Here is a 26,721-nt window from a genome sequence, read left to right on the forward strand (position 1 = left end):
TTTTAAAAGGTTTTGATTATAATGCATTCACAGGATCACAGAATGGTTTGGGTTGGAAGGGACCTTAAAGATCACCTAGTTCCAAACCCCTGCTGTGGGCAGGGACACCTCCCACTAGACCAGGCCGCTCAAAGCCCCATCCAGCCTGGCCTTGAACACTTCCAGGGATGGGGCATCCACAGCTTCCCCGGGCAACCTGTTCCAGTGTCTCACCATCCGTACAGTACCTAATGTCTAATTCTAAATTTCCCCTCTTTCAGTTTAAAAGTGTTACCCGTCGTCCTATCGCTACATTCCCTCATAAAGAGTCCCTCTCCATCTCTCCTGTAGGCCCCCCTCAGGTATCGTAAAGGCCGCTGTAAGGTCTCCCCAGAGCTTTCTCTTCTCCAGGCTGAACAACCCCAACTCTCTCAGCCTGTCCTCATAAGGAGAGGTGCTCCAGCCTCTGATCATCTTCATGGGCTTCCTCTGGACCTGCTCCAACATGTCCATGTCATTCTTACGCTGGGGACTCCAGAGCTGGACACAGAACTCCAGATGAGGCCTCACGAGAGCAGAGAGGGAGAATCACCTCCCTCAACCTGCTGGCCGTGCTTCTTTTGATGCGGCCCAGGATGCAATTGGCTTTCTGGGCTGGGAGCGCACAGTGCCCACTCGTGTTGAGCTTCTCATTCACCAACACCATTCATCTTGCCAATAGATTCTATTTTAGTTTCACATCACTTTATCATCTATTTTAACTTCAACATCATATGCCTCTTACTCTTTTCCACACACCTCACACTCCAGAGTTGTTTACTAATCTTAGCCCAGAGCTGGTGAATATTCCCTGAGTTTACACTCAAATGCCAACTCTTAAGCTGTTCAGTCACCTTGAATTCTAGGTAATCATCAACCGCAAACACACTGAGACAAGATGCTTAAAGATTTTTTAATTCATTTCTTACCTGTGCACAAGAGAAGTAACTACCAATAAAAACTCAAAAGATATACAGTATTTTTTACATGGTGGTTAGAAGTAATTAGAGTATCACATGACCATGAAAGTAATGTTTCCAATTACAAATCAGAATACATGTCAGAATCTCAATGGAACAAGCCAAAAAGCCTCAGAAGCGGTTCCAGAGCAAAGGGCAGTGCCCCTTTAATTTGCACAATGACAAAGGTAATTTACAGTTGAACTTTGTGAATATTGAGACAATGTTACAATGCAAGTTTCTGTACAGTTAGATGTAAAGAGATAACCAGAACAATAATTCTAGTATATTTTAACTGAACTTGCTTAAGCATTTCTGCTGAGATGGTTACCAAAGATACTGGAAGATTCTACACCAAAACATGTCTTATGATTATTTTTTTTCCCCTGGCTTTTTTGCATTACTTATAATCTCGTCCTATTGCAGTGTGTAAATCTCTAGAAATGAGCTGTCTCCATTGTATATATTGTGTTTATACTTTATACAAATTAAAGCAAAAAAAAGGTAGATTACTCAAGTGGTATAAATCTTACAGCATTTTGCTAGCAAAAAAAAATACATGCCAAAAATCACAATAAGCAGTATTGGTACCCACAAATTATAGCTTCAATTAATTTGTTTCCTTTTTAATTTGTATTCTACATAAACATTAGCCTTCAGTAGTAATTTAAGTAGTAAATAAATTGGACAGTTGTAGGTCAGACAAAACCTGTCAACCCAACTGTGAAAGCTGATACTGTTTAAAAAAAAAAATCACAAGTAGTGCAGAACAAAAGAAGTGTGATGCATGCAACAGAGTGAAAATGCATTGATTCCCACTGTTTGAAGAAAACTACTGCACTCCACCTTAAAATGCATCAGACCGATTTTAGTTATAACAAGACAACCCCAAAAGTCAGAATGAAATAAAGCAAATATTTTAAAGATTTAAAAGCTGTTATCAAAAATAAATTACATTTTTTAAAGTTAAAGAAACACTGCTATGATGGCTGAGAGCCAAGCAGCCTTTCGATAGCTGCATTGATGTCTCCTCCTGTTGCTATTAGCGCTTGTAAGTTTGCTTCACGATTCAGAAAGCCCATTGCACTCAGCTGCTCCAGTTGTTGCTGAAATCGAACTTCTGGATTTTGTAACTGCTAGGAACAAAATTTCAAGCTATAAAAGCATAACACACATTTAGCAAAGTACAGGATTTAAACATAGTTGGTTCTGCACCACTCCCTGTCTTTACTAATTTCTGACTACACCTTTTTCAAGATCCTAAAACTAAATTATGACATACATTCAATTCACAACTGAATTTTTTAACAAGTCAGAGCAGCTTCAAATTTTAAGAGTAGCTACACTTATGTGACATTCTTGAACTACAGAAAAACTGCTTATCTGATAAAAAAGGATTAAAATTAAATTGGGTAAATTTATGTCCCATGAACAGTTTCTTAAAGATAGGCGTATAGGTAATTTTTTTTTAAATGAAACAAGAGTTCAAACTAGTACTAAGGAACAGCAAGGATTATGATGTCACTGTCAGCAATGGTGAACACCATAGGCTTTTTTCCTTGACATAAAAATCACCTCTTTTTTAATGCTCAAAATATTTGTTGTCTAAAATTACCAAAACTCTAATTGTTGGAAAGGTTCGGTCTAAGGCAAACTGACAACTGTGCTTTATGGGATGATCCTGCTCATGCAAACTCACGGCAAAATTCTACATTATTTCAGTGGTATGATCTTGAGCTCAGATGCATTTCTGAATCAGAACAGCTATAGGAAAACAATATGCTGGAGTAATACTGACGTGTCACTTTTTGAAATCAACGAGTCAATTTAGACACCAGTACAAAACTCACATAGCTACCAACAATTTTCCTTTTGTTCTAATTCAACGGTTTCATACATCAAGAAATTACCACCAGTATTTAAAATCTGCACGTGGTTCCAAACCAACACAACATGAAGACGTACCCTGAAATTTAAGAACTGTCCCCCCCACCTGCTTCCCCGAAGCAAAACTAAACAGAACGTTGACTCAGCAGTGTCAGATTTGACAGCCTAAGAGAAAATGTATGAGAATACGGTTTCCTGCAGTGACGCTGACCAGCACTTTCTTGTGGTCAGATGTCAGATCAGCAAGCTGAACTAACTCACCCTGTGGCAAGAGAGGAGGAAGAACTAGGACCACCCCTTCCACTAGCAGTTTGCCATTACACTGGGTATGCACTACAGGGTAAGGGTGGTACACAGCACAGCACGTTGAGACTTAGCAGCATGTCTCCCTGCAAGCCAGTCTTCCTCACCACCCTACAACTACTGGCAAAGCTGCTCCCTTCGCTTGACTTCTGGAGCTCTCGGGAAACCCATAATCCCACACCGTATGTTAACAACATGCAGTGCAGTCTAAACCTGCAGGATGTCAGTGACGCCATACAACAAATTCAGGCTCCAGATAACCAGAGTGTGGCTATTCCAAAGTGTGGGACTGAAGCTTAGTCACAGCTACAGAGTAACAGCTAGCAACACAGCCAAAAAGCACAAAGGTAATGGTGTTCAAAATGCTTAAGCTTTTCTCTTACCTGAGTCCACTGAACCCTATCACCACAGTCTGCCTTAATCTATCCAAGCATTTAAGAAATTCAAGGGTATGAAGATAAGTGTATAAAAATCAACTGTTCAGAGGACGCTTTTACTCGAATTTCATGTTTTTCCAGCATGTACTTGCACAGCTGCAACAGCACTTTTAAGCCTCCTCTGCTCTTCTTCAACCAGAAGTATCCAGCAAACTCTCCCCTCAACTCTCAGGCTCCTTTCTAATGGCTTACAATAAAAAAAAAAGTAAAAATTAAAAAAATTAGAATATAGTGAGGTACTTTACCTGAGCATTTGCACCAGCAAGTGCCTGCAACATTTGCTGGACAAACTGCTGGTGACCAGGTTCAGCAGTTCCTGATGCTGGACTTGTATTTTCACTGGGAACAGAACTAGGTGCGGTGGACCCTGTAGGAGCTCCAGTGTTTCCCAATCCACCTAAACCAGGATTGAATCTGCAAAAATGACAGAAAAAGAAATATACCACTTGAATAATAAATTCTAGCTTGTCTCTTCTCATTTAACTACTGAGTAAAAATCCTGTCAAAGAGTGGATGACAACTGAAGTAATGTACTAAGACAAAGACCAGAGTCATCACTGTTTAGAAGTGCACAGCAGGCAAAGACATAACAGATTCTAAAACAAGTTTAGTTAAACTAAAAAAGGCAGGAGGAAGAGTCCTTAATAAAAAATGAGTAAATCTCTACACGTAAAAGGAATGAACAACACAACACAAGAGAAAAGTTCTTGTCTAGATTTGTAAGTCTGATTCTTACCCTGGTATAAGCCCCGGTGCTTCTGTTGCTAGTGTTTGCAAGCCTTGCTGAATCTGTAGCAAAGCCTGCATTGCTCTAGGGTTTGACATAGCTGATAACGTGTCAGGATTCTGCATCTAAGAAAAGGAAAGAGACTCTTAATCATATGCAGATGTTCAAAGCTAATCTTTATCACTAGGTGTTTATATAGAGTCCAACATCATTTCAGAACTTGTTTTTCAACTTTATATTTGGATATTTACATTAAAACCTTCACGTATTTTTACTTTTTTTTGGAGAAAACCTTTATAGGAGGTGATCAATAAACTCTCTAGATGTGGACAAAGCCTTTCAAATGAGAAGTATACAAGGAAAAGTATTTTTCATTACCTCTTCTAGCAGACTTCATAATCTTTCAAAGATATAGGACTGTTAGTCCAACACCATTCTAGAATTCATCTCCTGTATCATACTACGGATAAGCAACAATGCTGAACACAATGAAACTTGACCGATAGATATCTAAGAAAAAAGTTATACAGTATTTCCTAGCTAAATTCAGACCACAGAAGCTTGAGCATGACTATTTGGGCACGTTTCCAAATCTGTAGTGCTCCCAGAGCCTAGGAAAATGCAAAGAAATACACTGCAAAACATACTGGCAAGACCACATATAATATTCAAGGGTGCTCCAGAAACCTGACTATTTTAGATACAAAACCAAAACTAATGCCTTATGCTCACCTCTGCTCAGAGATGCCACAAGTGAAAAGTAATGTGTTTCAGCCACAAATGACAGGGCTGGTAGCCAGAGCTACTTCAAATAGTAACCTAACTTATTAATCTTAGCAGCCTTCACTTGGCAACTACACCAAATCCATTCTGCTGCAAACGCGTTTTTGATTCATGCAGAAATGCACAGAGTAAGGTCAAACTTCCTCTGATGCAGAGCAGAAATGCAGAATAGGATACGAAGAACTCTGGTCTGGAACATGGCATTATGGAACACTACAGCCATTCACGTGGTTGAAAGAATTTTATCAGTTTCTTCTGAATACTGAACTTTCACCTGTAATTCATGTATACATTAATTATTTTACTCAAACCGCCCATGTCCAATAAGATTCTGCCAATGCATATTTATTCTAATTTAGAAGGACTGCCTAAAGAAGGAACTCAGGCCCTAGATTAAGTTTACAATAACTAAAAAAAAAAAAAAAAAAAAAACAAACCAAAAAAACCCCAAAAAATCTTGCTTGGTCCTATTTAGGGAACACAATACTACTACACACTGTGGCAGCTAATACCCAAGCAGATGCCTGGGCTGGAAGCACGATGTTTTTAAGAAAGGAAAATGGTGGTAGGGCAACCTTTATAGACAAAAGACTTCAGAACCCACTTCTTTTTCAAGGGATCCTGCAAGATATCTTTACCCAAATACTTAATGCACGTTTGAAGAGGGGTGAGAAAAGCATAGTGAAACTTTATTCTAGCAGTGGAAAAAGTACTAATCTTTCTAACTTGCAAAACAAATCATGTCACAAACAGATGTTCTCTGGCTGATGAACAGTAAGAACAATTATTCCTTTTAGGCCAAGAAGCGAGAGCAAATTTAGGTAGCTGTGCTAGCCACAAACAAAAATATCCACATTAAGCAAGAATTCATTATCAAGGGACAACCTAACTTAGTGTCTAAAGCTAGTAAGACTATATTACAGAACCTAGCTTTTAGCCATATCAGAGGAAGATGCCAGTTTACTGAAAATACTGCTCATTGACTTGCAGACACTTATTAACAGCTAGTATCTCATCTTACTTGCTGAAGGAAAGTAGGAAGTTGCTGTCTCATTTGTTCCTGAAGTTGTGGATTTCCAGCAAATAAAGGATTATTCAACATCATCTATGGGAAAAAAATATTTAACTTCAAAGATCAAGCAGTAAAAACCACAAGGGGTTTTAAGACAACTACTTGCACAGTAATAGTCTACGAAAAGAACCTCAGATAATAATAATCAATCATCTACTTCTCCTTTTGCCAAAGTTTGTTATGAATGACCAGCCTGAACACATTGCAGCAATTTTGGGTGTGGTTTTTCTTTTTGCTTTGTTGTTTTTGTTTTGGTTTTGTTCTGTTGGGTTTTTTTAACCTTTTAAGTGAATGAATTGCCAGGTATCTGTCAAGACAACCCCATTTATATTACAAGAAAATCCTTTTCTGGTCAGCCTCCACTACAGATCTCAGTGACAGTTTCCCTGTAAACACCACCTGAAGTCAGGGATATTTTCCAAGTGAGTACTTAATAGTGAAACAATAACATTCTTTTAATCTTAGTTCAGGATTTGACTTTGGATATTATGACTTTAAATAAAATCTGCGAGCACTTCTGTGATACCATTCATAAAACAGCATCTGCACTTTTACAGTGAGCACAGGTCACAAATGAGAAGTTAAAACAAGAATAATACCTAGACATGGCACTAACTCCCGTCCCTTCAATTCTCTCCTCCCAAGCTAGTGGAGGCATTTACTTACTGACAGATCTACATTAATTTACAACCAAAGCATTTGTTTTGTCTAACTGGTTCTTATGCTGGGTCACAAATTCAGGGCCGTACAAAACACACACAAACTTACACATTATTTTAGAAGCATGCCTGGCACGATTTGCAACTACAAAATGAAGAAGCTCACTACAACAAATTGTTAAATACAAGTAGGTAATAATTTCAGGAAGTTACGCATTAACATTAAAAACTGGGCCATTCACTACAGACAACTGTTGAGATGTCGGCAAAAGTGAAAACTTAACTGTATCATAGATTCAACTCTAATTTTATTTTTTTTTTTTTTACTTCAATGCACACAATACATTACTACACCACATGCATTTACCTGTACTGCAAGATCAGGATTCTGGCTTAATGACTGCATCATGCTTCTCATATAGGGTGCAGACAACATATTCTGCATAAGCTGTGGATTTTCTGTTATCTGCTGTAATAAGCTCTGCATTCCTGGTGTGTTGAACATACCAGCTTAAAAGAAAAGAAAGTAAAAGGCCACTAGAGTAAACATCCTGACTATCATCAGACAAATTAGTCTGCTTAAAACGAGGATATAACCACTTGGTTTCTATGAGTTTTAGTTCTTGAAATAAACCTCAATGTGCTTCTGCTTAAACAGGCACATCTACCCTAGAAGTTAAGACAGGCTATATCCAACAAGCAGTCCCACTAAGTATCTACATTCTTAGCTGTTTGCCTCCAAATAGGAAAAATACTATCTAGAGACTCCTTACTTTTGTTATTTTAAGGCAATACACAAGTGCTATTATCACTCTTACTATACTTTCCACGTTTGTTTTTCTATGGAGAGCTTTGATAGTAGTCAAATGTTCTACGAAAGTAAATAGCAATAAAAACTTTTAATCAAAAACTCTCTTTCTAATGAAAGAATCATTTCAGTAAACCCCCAAGTATGTGCAAATACACACAATTGCAATAACAAACACACCTCCTACTCCAGGTCCCAAATTTGGTACAGTTGAGCTCTGTCCCGTACTGCCAGAGGTGCTATTTCCAGCACTACTACTGCCACCGCTCTCACCACTGGTGCTGGTACCCGTTGTGGATGGCTGTGAGCTGGACGGAGGAGCCCAGGGATTTGGTAGAGGATCTCTATTTTCTGTACGAGATGGCTGACTGTCCCCTCCTGTAGATGCATTGCTTACTAAAGAAGCAAATGGGTTACCTCCAAACTACAGAGGACAGAAAGCAAACATGTATCATCTCTTAAGGCAACTGTTTTTAAATCTGCTATAAATAGCAAGTTACTTTTCCAAAATTACACATGAAGATAAATGTTGATAGCTCTTGATGAGTTATACTCACCATGCTACAGTAATTCATTGTAAACATTCTGAAAAGATGCCAACATTGAGAGATACTAGCGCCTCCAAAAAAATTAAATCACATTTCTTTTTGAAAACAGTGTTGCTACTACACTGGTATTTTGATCACAGTAAGATTATATCTTGCATGCTGGATTCCAACTTCAAAGCCTTTTTTCTTTCCATCTCAAGTTCCAAGTTACTCAACACACCCTTAGAAAAAAAATTCATGGACCTCAGAATTTTAAGGCAAAGAATTAAAGGAATTCAAATTTCAGTAATACAGAAATTCATTAACTGCTAAACAGCTTCTCAAACACACAAAGAAGTATCTGTAACATAGTATCTTCAAGCTTAGAAGAGCATAGAATTTTTAAAGATCTTTTCCCTCAAGAGTAAGAGGCCACATAGTGACTTCAAGCTTCAAGAAATGTTCTGTCAAGTGCACATTTGGAAATTTGCAATATTTACATGCTTTTGTTTTTAAAAAATATTTACTTTCAGTGGCATTTGCAATCTTTTCTCACCTGTTCCTGTGCTGCATTCAACATTGGCTCCTGAATATCTGTGTACATACGTCGCAAGGCATTGTATCCACCCGGTATACTTTCAAGGTTGCTCAAGGCTCTGTCTTGGTTTCGCATCATTTCCTGCATCATTGCAGGGTTTCTAGCAAGTTCTAGTGTCTAGGGAAGTGGAACGTTTAATCTGTATTAATAAGAAATCCATTCTAAAGTGAAAACGTCAGCATTTGGCAATATCTCAGTTACCACTGTCTAACCCATTTCAAATTATGAATAAAGTCAAATCAAGATGTCAGCTTAGTGGCAGTCACCTGAATTAGATATTTAGCCAGCATTCTACGACAAACATCACTACACTGGCTGGGCCAGGAAGCACTGACTAAAGAGAAGGAAAACCTTGATTGAACTATTCTTTCTTCATCTTTTCAACACAGTATACTCCTACAATTTCTAACATCGTTACAGCAGGCAGTCTATAATATGAACTTTAAAATAAGTATCTAAATTTTTAAAAGTATCTATTTGGTTTTTTGATACGTTCTGCCACACAGCATATCTTACATACCATCTTATTTCAAAAGCACACAGAAGTACCTATAGTTAGATAAAATGAAGACGTAGTATTTTGGAGAATTACTACTTTTGGTAAACTCATTGCTGGCTAGACAGAAGGCTTCAAGTGCACAGAGCGACATCCAAGTCTAACCTCAGAAGACATTATTACACAGTTTTCAATGTCTTTCAAAGCTATGCTGCATATTTTCTGAATTATCAGTTTATTTCAGACATTAACAACTAGAAATACAAACACCAGTTGCCTAGAAAATCCATAAAAGATTGCTGTAACAAGACTAAATACTTCAAGAATGTTTAAGCACTCAACTAAGCATGTCCAGTTCCTGCTCTGTTGTTCACAGTTACAGTATAATCAAAGGCCACGAACTTAGAGAGATCCTTCTACATACCTGTCTCATTATATCTGGATTATTCAGCATGTGACTGATTTCTGGATTTCTCTGTATCAGCTGCTGCATTTGAGGGTTAGCCATAATTAACTGCCTCATCAGGTCAGGATTTGAAAGCATGCTCTGAACAAATGGATTTTCCATTATCTGAACCATCATTTCCGGGTTGGACATAAGTTGCCGTTGCATCTGACTTTGCAACTCTGAAAAGTTTGATGTATTTAAGCCCAGGCTACTGAGACCTGCCAAGCCTCCAAGGCCACCTTTAAGAGGATGAAAAAAATATAATTGAACTTTCAGCTTCTAGCAGACTTTTAAACACACCCAAGTTCTTTCTCAGTACAAAATACTTGAACATAGCCCACACTTCAAAACGACGAAAACCCCATCTTTGCAAGGCTGTTAATGAGTGATCCACTAACAGTGTGCTGCTTTAAATAACAAGACACATAACTAGAAAGCCTGCATCTGAAATATAACTTGGTTACAATTCTAACAGCTTTGCTTCTTATTTTCCACAGCTAAGATACAAGGGATGTTTCAGTTTTGGAGTCTTAGGTTCCCCTTGCCCCCAACGCTTTCCAACGCATTTATAATAATAATTTATCTGCCTCCTCTTTGTTAGACTATAACCAAGAGAGATCTCCCAACATCACTCATATTCCCTATTCTAATTAAAAGTACAGCTGTTCTTCTTACTAATGCTCCAAGAACTAATTATGCTTTGAATTTGCCTCCTTTGTTGAGTCCAAACAAAAATTTTCAGAAGGCACTAGTCAGTCTGAAGAACTGATTACATCTAAAAAACCAATTGCTTACAATGGTTAGCTTTCCAATTCTACGTCTCCCCCACACCATGAAAACAAATGAAATGAAAAAGAATGAACGAAGAACTCCACTGTGATTACAGAAATAGATAGTATTTTTAAGTCAATAGACTGCAGCCTCTTTATTCGTGAAAGATAAAACTGATAACGCTATCAGATTTGGAACCTGGGAAATACTGAACTGTAAGATTAGCAGCAATTTTGTTACTTCTGTTCCAGATCTTGGCTTCATATTACAGGTTCAACTTCATCAATGCTCTCCTCACAACAACTCAGATGCACTTTTAAGGAACACAAGGACACTGGAAGGAGTTTCACTACCCGTAGTGCCAGAATGAAACATCACTGGCACCCTTCTACTGAAGATGAAGCAGCACAAGTCTGAATTTCAGCATATAAAATTAAGGAAACAACTTTCCTCTTCTAACTTACTGATCAGAAACGTTCTACAAGCAATATCATAGATATCTGTAATCAGTTTTTTGAGTGTTTGTTTGGGGGTTTTTTAAAGTTCTGTCTACATTAGAATAAAGTTTCAGGGACAATTACCTGAATCCAAGAGAAGACACCCACCATGCTACCTAACAAATATTCTTACCCAAGCCAAAAGGGTTACTATTTGTTGAAGCTGGTGTTGAGGTACTACTGCTTGATGTTGATGTGGTAGCAGTACTCGCTGTGGTGTTTGCTTGTTGAGCTGGGTGGTCTTGTGATCTAAAAAAGCAAGTTTAAAAGTTGCAAGTTTAACATGTTAATTTAAATAATGCTATTAAATACAGGAATAGGCATACTTGAGAATCTTAATTTACATTTTGATTCTTCCTTAAAAATCATACTATTATGTCTAGGTCGCCTCCTTTAACAAATCTTTCTCACACCTCTGTAATGTCATCAGTTTTTCAGAACAGTGGTTTGAAAAATTAAGAAAATGGATGGGTACAAAGGCATCCATTGCCAACTTCTCAGCCTACCCCCGGGATGCCTGCCCATGAATTGTCTCCTCTGTCCTTACCTTGCTTTAAGGATCCTTGCCTTATTCCACTATACTCAAATATCACTGATTACACAGCTGGGACTTAAAGAAATAAAGCCTAGCAAGATTTAACATCAGATTTATTTCATGACACATCTTTAATAGGATGCCTTACTGAATGTGAAATTCAGTTAACATCTTATTTCATTAGAAGACAAACATCAGAATCTCACTAACCTTTAAGACTTCAAGAACAGGGTAAGAACAAAATTACACAAAGTTAAAGCCAGCATAACTTAGCACAGGCACTAAAGGCTGCCCAAGTCATATACTCACCACACACTTCTACTGCAGAGGCATCAACACAGGTGCTGCCATGTAGTAAAATAGATCAAGGAACTGAGTTTGTGTAAAGCTAACCTGGCCTCTATTCAAAAGAAAAGGGGCTAGTTTGAAACCTAAATCAGTTCTCCAGTCTCATTCAACAATCAAACTCACAAATGCCTGCATATGCAGAACTAAAGCATGAAATAACTTGTAGAAACTAGTAATTCAGTCCTCATAACAAAGGTTTGAGGATTTGACAGTACATTAAATTTCATACCCCAGTTCATCTGAGTACCTTTCAGCTATAGTAAAATTCTGTGCTTGTTTCACTAAAGCAAAGATCAGAAAAAAACCCAAACAAATGAACCAACAAAAAAAACCCTAAACAAACAAACAAATAAAAAAAACCCACGAGCCTAAGAGATACTTCAGGTCCAGAGGCTTTGCTGAGGTTTCTAAGAGTTCTCTTGACTCCAAGCTAAACATCAGCCACCAAAACCACAGACAGAAACCAAAGGTACAATGAGAATACGTTGCACACTTCACAATTCCTTCCACCAAATCATCAACACTAGCTTCTAAGTACCCCATCTGCTGGTATACCCTGCTGATTTGACCAGCGTTCTTGTAAATAGGTAAATAAAATACGCATGCCAAGTCATGAAGGTATATGGTGCCATGGGACCAAATCACCTCATTCAAGGTCTTACTGGGGAAGAAAGGAATTTGAGTCCAGAAGATCTAACAGTTCTTCTATAACTTAAGTCCATGGCAATTCCAATGAATTTGGTTTTGTATATTTTAATTTGTATTTCTTTCTTGCTTGTTTTCAGGTCTATCAAATTGGGAGCACATACACTCAAGATAATGTTTTGACTGTCAAGTCTGTCAGCCTCACATCCTTGAGTGATGAAATTCCTATAAAGTGCACATCATGTTTTTTATATCCACTTCACCAATACATTTCCTCCTGTCGCTTGTGAAGGAATTATAGATGTTGACTTGGAACTTTGTATTCAGAAATGCAATGCACCTTCACTGCCCATTGCTTATCGCTCACTGCTACTCTGACACTGCATAGGCCAGGTTACAAGATTACACTGGAAGTCTGTATCATTCTGGAAAACTTAGTACATAACAATAAATTACTTTTTTTCAAACAAGGATTGGTTGGGATATATGAGGATTCCTATTTGAAAGTTACACATATAATATTGTTTAGAAGGGAAATCATCATCTTCATATCTAATTTCGGAAAGTAACTTTTGTTTATTCAGACATATGGCAGCAACAGTTAAGTAAATGGCATAGTGTAAAGTGGTTGGGAGCAATCCAATCTTGACACTCATGGCTGAAAATCAGCACTTGCCAGGCCACACCAGCAGGGTTTAAGTCTTGCCTTTTGGGTCAAGCATAAAATCCAGGTATTTTAGAAAGAAGATTATTGAGATGGTTCAGGACAATGCTATACTTTCTGAAACATGATTTTCATTGTGCTGGCAATTCTCTTTAGCAGGTCTTAGAAGCGTATTTTTAGTTTACTTGAGCAAAGCTAGTAGGTGAAAACAATACTGCCTCATTTGAAGATAAGGTAGATACATGCAAAGGGTCTGTAGTTTTTTGTTTGTACTTCCTTTTCTGAGACATAATTAAAACATTCTGAAGGTAATGGTAATACATTCTTCTAAAATTATTCAAAAAAAGTTGGGGAGAGAGGAGACATGGACTGCAATGCTGACAGGACCGATGCACCAATACCAAAAATCCCCCGAAATACATGAAGTGGTATCATGCATGGGAGCTCGTTTGGCTCATTTGGAAGGTACAAGAGACTGGCACCTGTATTTCAGTATCTACAGTTATTGTAGGTCCAAACTATGAACCCTCTTACGCCTGTGCAAGTCAAAAGCATCCCACTGTCACTACTTACGAAGCCTCTCTGACACACTCAAGACCGCAGGCAAAAAAAAGCAGAAGCGATGACAACAGCAGAATACTACTAGTTTAGATGCATGAAGCACAAAATTGCAGGATTAGTTCATACTATATCCAAGACTGGGAGGGCTATCAGGCCTAAACTTCAGGCTATGGAGGCACAGGGCATGGAAGGGACACCTCTGCCAGTGCAAACAAAAGTGTTTTGACAGAGACAAACTTTTTGTTGCAGGACAGAGAAAACAGTCCCATCAGGATGTCAGCATGGAGTTGAAGACATCAGTTTCAACAGATGCCTAAATTTAATGCTAATGTTCCTAATAGGCCTTTGTGACTTGGTGAGGCCTGGAAAGGGAAAACATATTTCTTTTCTCTCTTAAATACCATGCTCTTTCCTGTATAATCTTACATTTCCCACAGGAGGAGATCTTCACCATGAACATGAAAGACTTCAGTAGAAGAGGAGCAAGAATACTTTCAGTCTACAACAACAAACATCTTATTGACTATGCAAGCTAGACTAAATTAAGGGATACATTAACCTATTTGCTGAAAGGGTTTTTTCGCTGAGCCTTTCTCCTTCTGAGCACTTCACAGGAAGTAATGGGCAGATGCCATAGCTCAACTGATGCAACTTTCTCATGGTCGTTTTAAAGTTGCCTCACCAAAACAAAGAAACAAACAAACAAAATCTTAAAATCCAAGACTTTCTCTTCTGCCAGATAAATTAGTTACACTAAAGCAGTTCTCTCAAAAATTTTCTTTCCTTGTTTTACCAGAACAGTGACTAAGGATTCACCTAAAGTTTTCACCCATGAAAAGAAAAGCCACACAACATATCTTTATGGACAGTAAGAGCTGATATCTAAGAACTATGGAGCAAAAGCAGAGCCAGCACTCAGAACTAAAAGCAAAAAAGTTAAGTAACAAAAAAGCAAGAGATTTGCATTTAGAAACATAAATTCAATTAAAATACAAGAAAAAACAAAGAAAAGAGCACTATTAGCTACTGTTATTCTGTACCAACTGATACTAAGGAGCTGATTGAAGCGATTTAGTCAAAACTAGGTTTGCCCAACAGAAAGCTGTCACAAAGGATTCAGAGCATTTTTACTTCTAAGAAGTAAATAGAAAATCACTCATCAGTAAGGTTACCTGTTTTGTGTTTTGATAACCAGGTGAACAGTGAGTCCATCGTGAATTCCATGTTGAGTCAAAGTATCTTGATCTTTTAAAATTTTTCCAGCAAATATCAACACAAGCTGATCAGTGTGGGACTTGAAACGCTTGGAGATTTCTTCCTTAAACTAAATTAAAAAGTTAGTATTATACATTTATGTAACTGAATACGTATTTATAATTTTTTTAATTATTTAAGTACAAGCTATTTTGTTCACATTTAATGTATTACCCCACTTGCACTGGACATTCTGCTTTACACAATCTAGAAATACTTTAATAAAGTCTTCTGAACTTTTTTGTCCATAGGAAGATGGGAAATAGTTATTTCTTTTCCATACAATAAAAATCTTCTGAGTTTCACATCTACATCACTAGTTATATAACTAGCAATAACAAAAATCTGACTCCACTTAAAGACTACTGTTGTTTCAATCAGGCATGCATCCATGACAACAGACATCTACTAGTATATATACTAGTATGTAACTACTATATATACACTATATACAAAAGTACTATATAAGTAGTGTATATACTTTTTATATACACATATATATACTGTAATGTACATAATTATATACTAGTAAGTATACAATAATATATATATATACACACACAGACACACACATGTGGCACTGAAGCCATCCATCGCTGAAAGACTGAGGATGCAATGTCACAAGTACAATAAATCTGTCTACACTTTTGCTGGAACTGAACAGTGGAGTATCCTCTCTTCTTAGACATATTTTTGCTGCCTTCCATGTCAAAACTAGCATCCCTTTCCACAAAGGCAAAAGTTACCCCTCTGGTGGCTCTGCTTTCTCATCCAACACGTGACACAGCTACATGAAATGCGTTTGCAGCCCAGGGCATGATGAACAGCCACATTCTTCATCTGACCAGGAAATCATGCCCTCATTAAAACAACTCAAAGTGGAAGCCCACTGTGTACCTTGTTGCTTTCCTAGCCAATAATAACCAGGTTATGCTTTGACTGAGTTCTGACTGACATTTATTATTCTCCAGAAAACGCTCTCACTGAAAGAAAAAAATTCACAAAACTTAAAAAGGAACATAGCCAAGAAAAATACTAATGACTTGATTATAAGAAAGCCAGATAAATTTATTCAACAGGACTAGTCAGTAGGCTAAGTATATTTAAAGAATCCCAGGCAGTTAGGAAGTCCTTCAGAAGTTTCCCCTATTTAACATTTTAAAATTAAGTTGACCATGCTACTTTAAAAAACACGCCAAATATCCTAAGGAATTCTTGCTCCATATGAGAAAGTAAAATATTAATCTGGCAGTTAGTTATTAATAATTACATTTTATAATAGGCAGGACTAAAAAAGTAAAATCCCACTATACTATGCTTTGAAGGTGAGTCTCTAATTGAAAGAGTCTGTAGTATAGGAAGACAAAAAAAAAAAAACACAGACTGAAAAAGAGAGAGAGTTTGAAGTAAAAAGTCTCTGTGTTTGGGTAGAAATTTGGCCTTGGTTAGTTAAAAGTCTTCTCACTCAGAGTTAGTTCCAGTTCTCATGGACACAACTTTTAAGTCAGCCTTTATACTGACAATATTTAGACTCGCAAGTATTCCATTCCTTCCCAAAGCGGGTTAGTTACCTGAATTATTCCTGACATGTTTATCTAGTCTGTTCTCTGAGGTCCCAGCAACTTTTTCCCACGAAACCTACTCCAGTGTTTCACTATCCTTTTTCTTCGTTGCCCTGCCCACAATGGACAACACAAACAGATTGTTGTTCTCCTTAGAATAAAGCGTTGCAGTAAGGCTAATCTTTCCTTGAGAGCTGTGTTTTCTAATCCTATCATTCCCACCACTCTTTATATTTTCAAATCCAATTACGTCATTTAAGTGTGGGGCTCAACCTGGCCAAAATATTCCTCACCAGTTCTTATCTACAGTTAGTGGAACAACAGGATAAACCCTGCATCCTGCAGCCTATATTCCTACTTACAGGAAAAAGTGAGAAATCCATGTGGGGAAACATTCGTATAACAGTGATGACTTACTTAGCTATAAACTCTAGACCCTTTTCTGCAAAGCAACTATTCAGGCAGTTACTTCCGATTCTGCATTCTTCTGGTTAATTATTCTTAATACATGTTCCAAAGTAACACAAAACCAGCAGAAATACTAACAATTTGTACAATGCTAATGCATAAGAATAAAGAGCTACCATACTGTGCCAAACCAAAGAGTAATGTCATTTACCCAAACTCATTTATTGTCATATTTTCCACAACATGTTCTGACAGTGAGATCCACAACTTATTTCTCATCATAAGGCTGATGCTGTAGTATAACATTCACAGAAACACAGAATATTTCAAGTTGGAAGGGAGCCGTAAGGATCATTGAGTCAAACTCCCTGCTCCTCTCCGGACTACCTAAAACTAAATCATATGACTCAGAGCATTGTCCAGATGGTCCTTGAACTCTGAAAGGCTTGGTGCCGTGACCACTTCCCCGGAGAGCCTGTTCAAGTGACCGACCACCCTCTTGGTGAAGAGCCTCTTCCTAATGTCCAATCTGTACTTCCCCTGGTGCAGCTTCATTCCATTTCCTTGTGTCCTGTTGCTGGTCACCAGAGAGAGGAGATTAACACCTCCCCCTCTGCTGCCCATCTTGAGGAAGCTGTAGACTACAATGAGGTCATCCCTCAGCCTTCCCTTCTCCAAGATGAACAAACCAAGTGACTTCAGCCACTCCTCATAAGTCTTGCCCTCAAGGCATTTCACTATCTTGTTCACCCTCCTCTGGACACACTCTACTTGTTCCATGTCCTTCTTCAAATTGCTTATCTTAGAAAAAGCCCCGTCACACATTTCTGGAAGCTGCTATTTACCCATAAGGTCAAAGGAAACAAAACACCATTTACAGAATATAATCAAACTGTATCAAACATTACTAGTACATAGGCATCAACGGCTATACACTTCCTTTTCCAACTTGCATGTGATGCTATTTAGAAGATCTACAAAAACAACACTACAGTAAGATATGAAAGCAACAGACGATGTACCAGGACCCCCAAAACAACCTCTACAGCAGCATACGTGCATGATTCAAACACACAATAGATCTCTTTCCAGCCACAATAATAAAACCGTCAAGAATACTGAGACAATTTTGGCTAACTGAGGCATATTTACATAAGAAGCCTAACCAAGATGCAAAAAGAGCCCAGTCTCTTCACCACCTTCATTTGCGTTCAGCACAAGCTTAGGACTTCTGAAATGACAGGGTTTAAGCAGAACGAAGCTCTCTGTTTGACACTTCATTCACAGAAGAATACCACGTGAAACCTAGGTTACCATACAGGGTATTTTGTACAGAAAACCAAAAGCAGGAGGAGTTCAAAGTGTCACTAGCTGGAAACAATGAGCATTTCTGTCCAATTCTCCTACTGCACTGACTCTTCCTGTTTATTATCAGGTAACACACCAAGCAATGCTTTCATCTGATTCGCTTTTCTGTTTTAAAATACAAGTTTTACCTCACTGTAATAATACTAGGCATTGTGATATTACAAAGGCTTTCAGTTATACCTGAACATAGAAAAGGACTTGAAGTTGTAAAAACAACATTTCACCACACCTAACACCTAGCATATTCACAGAAACTAGTTAATCATACTCCACTAGTAATTGAACGCAATAAAAATAATGTAAAAATATGTAAATTTTAGACATAACTTAAATAAGTGGAGAGAAACACAATGTGAATCAGACTGAAACACAAGACTAATAACTAGACAGAGGCCTTCCTTCCCTAGGGAGAAAAGGGGAAAGCATTCTTAACCAGAGCAATTAATTCAAGGTCACAGCCTCCTCAAAGCATGGCAACTGGTAATTTTGGTATGAATTAGAGCAAATCTAAAGCTAGTCTTGTTGAAGCACCTTATCCACATTACCGTTTTACCTCACGTTAACTTGTTTCTATCAACTTTTTTTAAAGGACAAAACAATGTAATTTTTCACATTGAGGGCATTCACAATTTTTTTAGCTGCACACCAGCACTTCTTGTTTACACTCTCAATTTCCATGCCAATATTCTCATATTCACACGACTTTAAAAAACTCAGCCCAATACTCCACTAACAAACCTCAGCTTTTTTGTTCCATGTGAACACAAAGAAAGGCTCCATGAAGCAAGTCAGGACTTCTATTACACCTGCTCAACTTGATTGCCTCTGAACATTTTTGCAAGTTTATGGGTGGACACCACGGTGTTGACGCCCAGTGCTGAAAAAATGCGCACTCCTACCTGAGCTAGTTAAACACTTTGTCACTGAACAAAGCAAACGTCTGAATACACATGCAGTAGAACAGCTGACTAAAAGAGAGGCTGTTTTGCACTGTCACTTTGCAAAACAGATCCATACTTTAAACATTAACCAATTAACATTTGACCATCTGACAAGCTGGCCTAGGAAGGGCCTGGTAAAAAGTTATTCCAGACGAAACAAAAATCTTCACATATAAAATGTCCTTTGATACGTTACCACCACATAATGATTCAAAAGCTTTTGCTGACTCACTCCATGACATCAAAATCAGCAACTGTATTAACACAACTATCCAGTCACATGATAAAGTGCTGTGAAAAAGGAACAAAAAGAGGAAAACAAATAAGCAAAAAAATAATTTCTCAAATCCTCTCAAGCTTGGCATAATAAGATATATTTAAAAATTAAATTACAGTAACAGTCTGAAAGAGGCCTCAGGGAATTAACATCCAATTCCCACTGAAAAGTAACAGAAAACGGGCCCCTAAAAACTGCAACTGCTTTGAAAATACTAAGCTACAACTTTATCTAGATGACAATAAAAAAGCAAAGTTGCTGATTCTTCGCACACAAAACCGTGTTTTGAACACAGTACTGGATGACATGGAAGCAAAGGTTTGCATCTAGAGGGCTGAACTGCAGTTTACGTTCCCAGCAGTCCCTCAAACAGTTCTACTACAAAGAAAGACTTTCAAATCACATTACCTTGTTCAGCACTGCCCTTTCAGAACGCACCCATGACCATTTAAACTTTCAGTTGCTGTTCCTATTAACATACACAGTTGAACATATTAGCTGGACTCTAGCCTCTCTTACACCCACGCCCAGCAGTTTCAACAGAGCCTAACTTTGATGCGCTCCAGCTTTCTTTCATACAACAGAACTAATGGCTACAGGTCTTCTTGACCCAAGAAGTAAGGAACCAAACACACTCATGGCAATACAACCGCTGCAAGCTGTGGTGTCCTTTTCTGGTGAATCACACCTGGTAATTTCATGACCGTGAACTGAAGCGAGTCAGTGAAAACAGGGTTTCATTGCATGATTCTCGGACACTGTACAGGAAGGGGGACAAGGACTTGTGGTTTCAAGCAGAAAAGCACTTTTGGCCCCACAGCCCATCATCTGCAGCAGATAACGCGTCACTAGACAGCACACCCAAACTTAGGCTTCTGCATAAGCCTACTCTGCCTTTCATGACTCAGTGGGATTACTAACTTCCTGTTCCTTTGCCAATGACCCATGCCAGTTTGACAACAAAATTATTTCCTCAAAGCTCTGCAACCAAACCAAACTTACAAAAAAAAATAATCTCAAGAAGCAAATTCAGATTCTTGATGAGCTTACAAGGCTAGCAGCCCATAAAGGAAACCTGCAGCAGTACAACCTAGTGGAAAGGGCTCAGGACTCCCGGTCTAGCTGTTTCTATCCCTTCCAGGCATCCTTCTGCAAGCCACTCCACTCCTCCATGCTTTTACTTAGGAGAAATGGTAAGCAATACTTCCCTTCTCCATACTACTGATGGAAAGTTTGTACTTGTAAACAGAACTAGCCTGTTCTCTAGCAAGTCACCGAGACCGCAAAAGGGCATAAAAGCATTACATGTAAAACGGGATTCTTGTAGTAGAGCTTCTTTTTGAGAATACACCTACACTTTCTTTTTCACAGGACAGCGTAAGATGTTTTATCCTTCAGCTGAACTGTGAGGAGCTTGAGCAACATCCATTTTTCCTGAGGAAACACTGAGATGTGAGTTAACTGCCAATAGAATTTCTTCTCATCTGACCTTCTAGGGAAGCATCCTTAAATTGTTTGACATTAGCAAGTTTTAAATTTAAGGTGGTACATAGACAGATGAGTGGACTACAGACATAATGGCTAACACTCTTTTTAGCCTGTCAGTGGTAGTGAACCCACCAACAATAAGTCTAAACAAAAGTATTTTTCTCCATGTCACTACATAATCCCCAATTCTTAAGATTTTGACCGAATCTTAGTCCCAGACAGTGACACTCCTTACATAGCTAAGGTTTGTAGTCACTAGATTGAGAAGCTGACTGGGCTCTAAAATAAATATGTAGAATACCTTACAATGACACCTCTACCACAGCTTTTCATTCATTAGGGTTTTCTCTGCTGTTGGCAATTTTAAACCCTATGCAGGACAATCTTTACAAATTCTGTGACATCCCTGATCCCTGAGTGAGGGTGAGGGATGCTAGCACAACAGACCCACATGAAATACAGGAGGAAGGCAGGCCTTATTTGACACAGATAAAGTTTTAAAAGGATATACAAATTGAAATATCAAGACGAACCTGTTACTCTGCAGAAAATCAACAAGACACTTCACAGTATTATTTAAATAGGTATTCTTATTTTACTGTATCTGCCAGCCATTCACAAGAAAACACCTGCTAAGTGCCATGGTTAGATAATTGACACTTTTTAGTTACATCTGACTAAACCAACTGTCAGGAAAGTCAATATACCTTCTTCTAAAGGTTCTTATTCTACTAAATAGCCATCTATCATTGCCTTGAAACCATTTTATTGAGAATGCCAAAATGCATAAAAAAATAGCTTAAGAAACATGAATAATCAGAGTATATTGCAAAGCGGACTCCATAAAGTCACACATATGTGTCTCAATGCAGACACCAGAAAACCTAAACAATTGATGTACTCAGGTGGCTTGGATGCCAACAAAATGCTAAATTATAATCCTGGAAAAGGAGAACAAACTAGACTCCATTATACAGTTTCAACCTCTTTTGGTTGTACCATGCAGTAATCCCTGGACTACGGAAAAACACCAAGACAGAACTAGATTAAGTTAAAAGCATTGAAATTTAACCATTCTTACCAAATAAAACATTACACGAAGTATTAAAAGCATACACAAATCAGGAAAGATGCTCCACTAACAAATCACCCAACGTTGCCCTTAACGTTTACACCCGTGTCATCTTTATAAGCAGAACATTACCAATTTGGGATCATGAGAACCAGGCACAAATCCGAAATCCTGGATTTATAGATTTAAAGTTTCAACCATAAACTGTACTCAAGTTGTAATCAGAGAGTAAAAATTCATGAGATCTCCGCTTGACAAAAAGCAGAATCTCAACACAATATATACATTTACAGGTATAATTCAGTACGTCAGGTTTTTTTATCTACGATTTAGCCTAGTACAGAAAGCACAATACTTAGGTATTCGCTTAGTTTAAAAAACATACAAGATGTTAAATACACTGTAACTGAAAACTATTCCACACTGAAGAGCAGCTCCATAAAAAGGTTGATGTTAAATTTAATAAAAAAATGCAAAAGAATCAAATCTGTCTTCTGTGGAACTAAACTCAATTTCACTAACTTTTCCAGATGGATGCTACTCTGAGATTTTCAGACAATCACAGGACTGACAGTAATTCTCTGCAAGAACTGCAAGCTTCTGAAATTATTAGTGCAGATTTCCTATATTCACTGGTTGGCCTACCAGTTAAAAATATACAGCAAGGCATGTTATTTGGTTTTGGAGTTGCAACGTGCACAGAATGCACAACTTGGTATATCGCAGTCTGCATACGCAATGGTGGACAGTAACTCTGAGCCACTTACAATAAACTCTTGAACACTGCAAATTTCAACACTGGGCATTACAAGAAGCATGCCATGAAGTCTCAGCAAAGTTTAACTCTTCTACAATTCCCTTATGGTGAAAAGAGTCTAAACAATGAATGTAAAACTGTTTTTGCATGCAACTGGTTCCAACACCCCACCACTCAAACAACTGAACTCGTTCAGTACGACATTAAGACACAAGTTGTCCACAACATGAGCTTACTTTCTCGTTGTATACAGGCTTTACCAAAGCACGCTGTTAAATCAACTCTGCTAAGCAAGGAATTGCAAAGAATGTATTGCCATGAACACAGAAAAGAAACAGAAGCAAAAAAAAAAAAGACAAAAGACAAACCGTTACTGAGCTAAAGTATCAGCACTGTCAGGGGCACCTAAAGTCAGCAGGCTCATAGGTATTCATCTTTACTCACCATGTATTCATGAAGTCTTCGCACAGAGCAAGATCAGTATCATACCCAGTCAAGAAAGCAAATATTTGGTCCTTGTCCTAATACTGAGCCAAACTGTGCTCAGCACAATCAAATATGTTCCACAGAAAAAAAGACAGGTGAGTGGCACTTGGCATCAACTGACCTCCCAGAGTGTCTTTGTACTTGAAAGTTATTTTCCATTCCAACCTGTGTACTTGCTACTGCAACTGCACAACCCAGTATCAGCAATAACAAATCCTATGTTGCTGAAGTCTTCCAACATAGGGAAAAATATTCCTTGACTACGGATGGTTGCAAACCTGGCTTACATTAATGGAGCAATATAAAATATGCTTTGTGTAGCCCTAAATTTGGCCCTGATGACCAAAAATATTTACCTAGAAATCCAGATTTTTGTTCTGTCAGTATTCTGCAATTACTGCAAACAAATAAATAACAAGTCAACTCACTAAGTCATAAAATTAGCTACAGAAACATGCAACTGAATGGGCTTTATTTTGCTGTATGATTGTAGGGTCATTTGGGGTTTTTTTCAAGCTGCAAATATGGCAGGCATTGCTGGCCCACCTATGTCAACAGAACAAACTGCTTCCTGATCGCAGATGCATTTGAACAGATGTTCAACCTGTGTTGTATTTGAGATTAACCTATTTTCAAGGCTGTCTCTAGAAATGTCACATCTACCATTGATGCTTATTATTAACAACAGCTCGTTTTTACAGTTTAGGAGAAACAGACAATACTGGTCACACTACAGGGACAGTGCATTTTTTAGTCCTTGCTATGACATTGTCTGGGACCGCAAGCAAACAGTCAACCCACAGGGGCAATCTTACTTCACAGGAATCAAGATATAACTGCAGATCTAACCGTTAACAGCAGCTCCAAGAGAGACAACATTAAGAGTTTAAGGTATCTGTGGAGAACAAAGACATTTTAAGCAGTGTGTTCTATTAATTACCTAAGCTTGCATGTCTGCTTCCAGTAAAAATTTGTGTTCTTGCTAGGTTGTGTGACTATTTCAGTTTTTTAAGATAATTGTTTATTTGAAAACTTGGCAGCCCCACTAGCATTCACATGTGAAAAATCTTGTTGAAGTCAAATAGATTACAAAATGCACATCATAATTAAATCTGTTTATAATTCCTGAAGTACCCAAACTAACTGCAGACTGCTTTTCAGGACAAATGTGATTGTCGGGTTAGATACAACATGTGAATCTCTTTTTAAAAAAAAAAAAAAAAAAAAAAACAAACCCCAAACCTGCAAAGACTTTTACAAAAACTGCATTGACGCTGCTCACAAAGCTATAGAGAACAGAGAAGTGAAAAGCACCCCTTTCAGACTGAGATCACTGGGAAAGCAGTGGGCAACATTAAAAAGCAAACACAGTCATTTTACCTTTGGGAGAAATGTCTAGATTAAACTTGCAGAGAGAGTAGCTGATAGCATACAATATTGCAGCTGCCAAAAGACCAGTGAAGACAAGAGAGTACTCCCACCCCTCTGGCAACTGGAGAGAAGACCTCAATGGAACTTATGTCTGGGATATCTATAAGCCAAATGCTGACATAAAAAGCCATGAATCTAAGCCAGACCTGTTACGGTTGAGAAAATTCATTACAAGTTATTGTTGTATAGACAATTATTCTATCACCTGATGAGCATTCCCCACCTGGGAAGGAGAATTGAGAAAAACCAAGGAAACCTGAGGGTTGAAATTATAAACAGATTTAACAGCAGAAGACTAAATAATTAACAGTAATACTAAAGAACCAGTATTGATCCCAATACCAATATAAAATAGACAAGTATTATACTTAGCCAGTTCTACCAGCAGGAAGCTGTGCACTCCCAGGAGTGGACAGCAAATGTCAGACACTGCGAGCGCTAAGGCTTCGGAAGGAAGGGAAGGGCTCAGGGGCCTGGCACCAGGGCAAGGAGTTCTCAGGATTGCAGCCATCAAGAAAGAGAGAGAACTTCTTGGCAAACTTTCTAATTTATACTGAATTTGACATTCGTGGTATGAAATAATCCTGTTGGCGAGCTTGGGTCAAATGCCTGGGTCCCGGTCCTCCCCATCCCTGCAGCTGGTAAGGCTGAAAAACACTGAGACCTTGAAACCCACAAAGCCTAGCTGGCTATGAAGTAAATATTTCCACAAATTCAGACACTAGAGTCTTCTAAAAGCGCAGTTTTCCCAGATATTAGAGGAGAAGTTAGTCCTGTGTTGCTCAACCCAGGACAAGACCCCCTCAAGAGGAAAAACTTGTGTACAGAAACACAGTAGTGTGTGATTATTCACACTGGACACTTTTAAGATTCAACTGGAGAGGATGCTGGGCCATCTTGTCTCAACTGTGCTTTTGTCAACAAAGATTGCACCAGATGTCCCTTCCAACCTGGTATTCTATGACTGAGTAACCTCCTTGCTGTCTTTAGAGACAATTTTACATCAAGATAACGTCTAGCAATACAGAGCTGCGACGCAGGTGACTGCATACGTTTTCTAGAGTCATGCTACTTAGCCAGCCAGCCTCCTACTTGCAGACTGAGTCAGCTCGACAGAACAACTCACAGTTAGAAACCAAGCTACATCCAACTGCTGGGCCGGCTCTCTCACCGTTGCAACAGGGAGGAGAGAAGCTGGGGAGGAGGAAATGAAGCCGGACGTTTCTTCACTACCCCAGCTAGCCTCAGATGGCAGCAGTCATCTCCTGGGCCGAGATCGTCCCTGGTACTCGCCCAACAGCTCCCGGGCGAGCAGGAGCTGCTTTGTCACCGGGAAGGGCCCTGGCCCTGCAGTGCCGGGAGCCGGGAACGGCGGGCCTGGGCTCTTCTCCCGGGCCGCACTCCAGCCGGACCCGGGCCTTAACTCTGGCTTGGCTACTCCCGTCGGGGCCCCGCTGCCTGCCCGCCCCCCTCCGCTAGCCTCGCTGGCCCCTCACCTGCCGGATGCTGCTGTTTTCGGACACGGCGAACTCCTCCTTCTCTTTGGGAGTTTTCACCGTGACTTTGATGATCCGCGGCTCGGCGGCGGAACCCCGGGCGGGGGACCCAGGGGGGCTGCGACCCCCGGCGGTACCCTCCGCGCTCTCCGACATGGCGGGCGGGGGAGGGTTGGGCGGGGGTGAAGGGAGGGTGTGGGGGATGGAGGGAAGAAGGAGAGGCCTGGCGTCCTGCGGCCCCGCAGCTCCCAGCGCCTCCGCTCCGCGCCGCGCAGCGCCCGCGACACCCGCTCCCGCAGCGGCGGGCGGAAACAGCCCGGCTGGGCCGCGGCGCGCGCTGATGACGTCGCGCAGCGGGGAAGTTACTAGAACGGGTAGCTGTTTGCCCGGCGTGGGCGCGGGCGGCACATGCGCGCTGAAGGCGCGTGGCGTGAGCGC

General features: G+C 39.2%; 1 protein-coding gene across 3 annotated transcripts; it reads right to left on the bottom strand.

Moving 5' to 3' along the window:
- Window positions 1–917: 917 nt before the first annotated feature.
- UBQLN1 (ubiquilin 1) lies at window positions 918–26,636 on the bottom strand. 3 transcript variants are annotated; one of them, XM_074569693.1, is made up of 11 exons: window positions 26,284–26,636; window positions 14,916–15,067; window positions 11,124–11,239; window positions 9,699–9,961; window positions 8,737–8,895; window positions 7,834–8,077; window positions 7,213–7,355; window positions 6,136–6,219; window positions 4,341–4,456; window positions 3,850–4,018; window positions 918–2,110 (listed from the first exon to the last, which is right to left on the bottom strand). In XM_074569693.1, the coding sequence occupies exons 1-11, from the start codon at window positions 26,437–26,439 to the stop codon at window positions 1,958–1,960; spliced, it is 1,755 nt and encodes a 584-aa protein (XP_074425794.1). In that variant the 5' UTR covers window positions 26,440–26,636; the 3' UTR covers window positions 918–1,957. The 3 variants fall into 3 exon arrangements, with proteins under 3 accessions (XP_074425794.1, XP_074425793.1, XP_074425796.1); XM_074569692.1 differs by having other exon boundaries at window positions 918–2,113; XM_074569695.1 differs by having other exon boundaries at window positions 918–2,132.
- Between the last annotated feature and the right edge of the window lie 85 nt (window positions 26,637–26,721).

Source organism: Larus michahellis, chromosome Z (assembly GCF_964199755.1).
Source record: "Larus michahellis chromosome Z, bLarMic1.1, whole genome shotgun sequence".
NCBI classification, from domain to species: Eukaryota; Metazoa; Chordata; class Aves; order Charadriiformes; family Laridae; genus Larus; species Larus michahellis.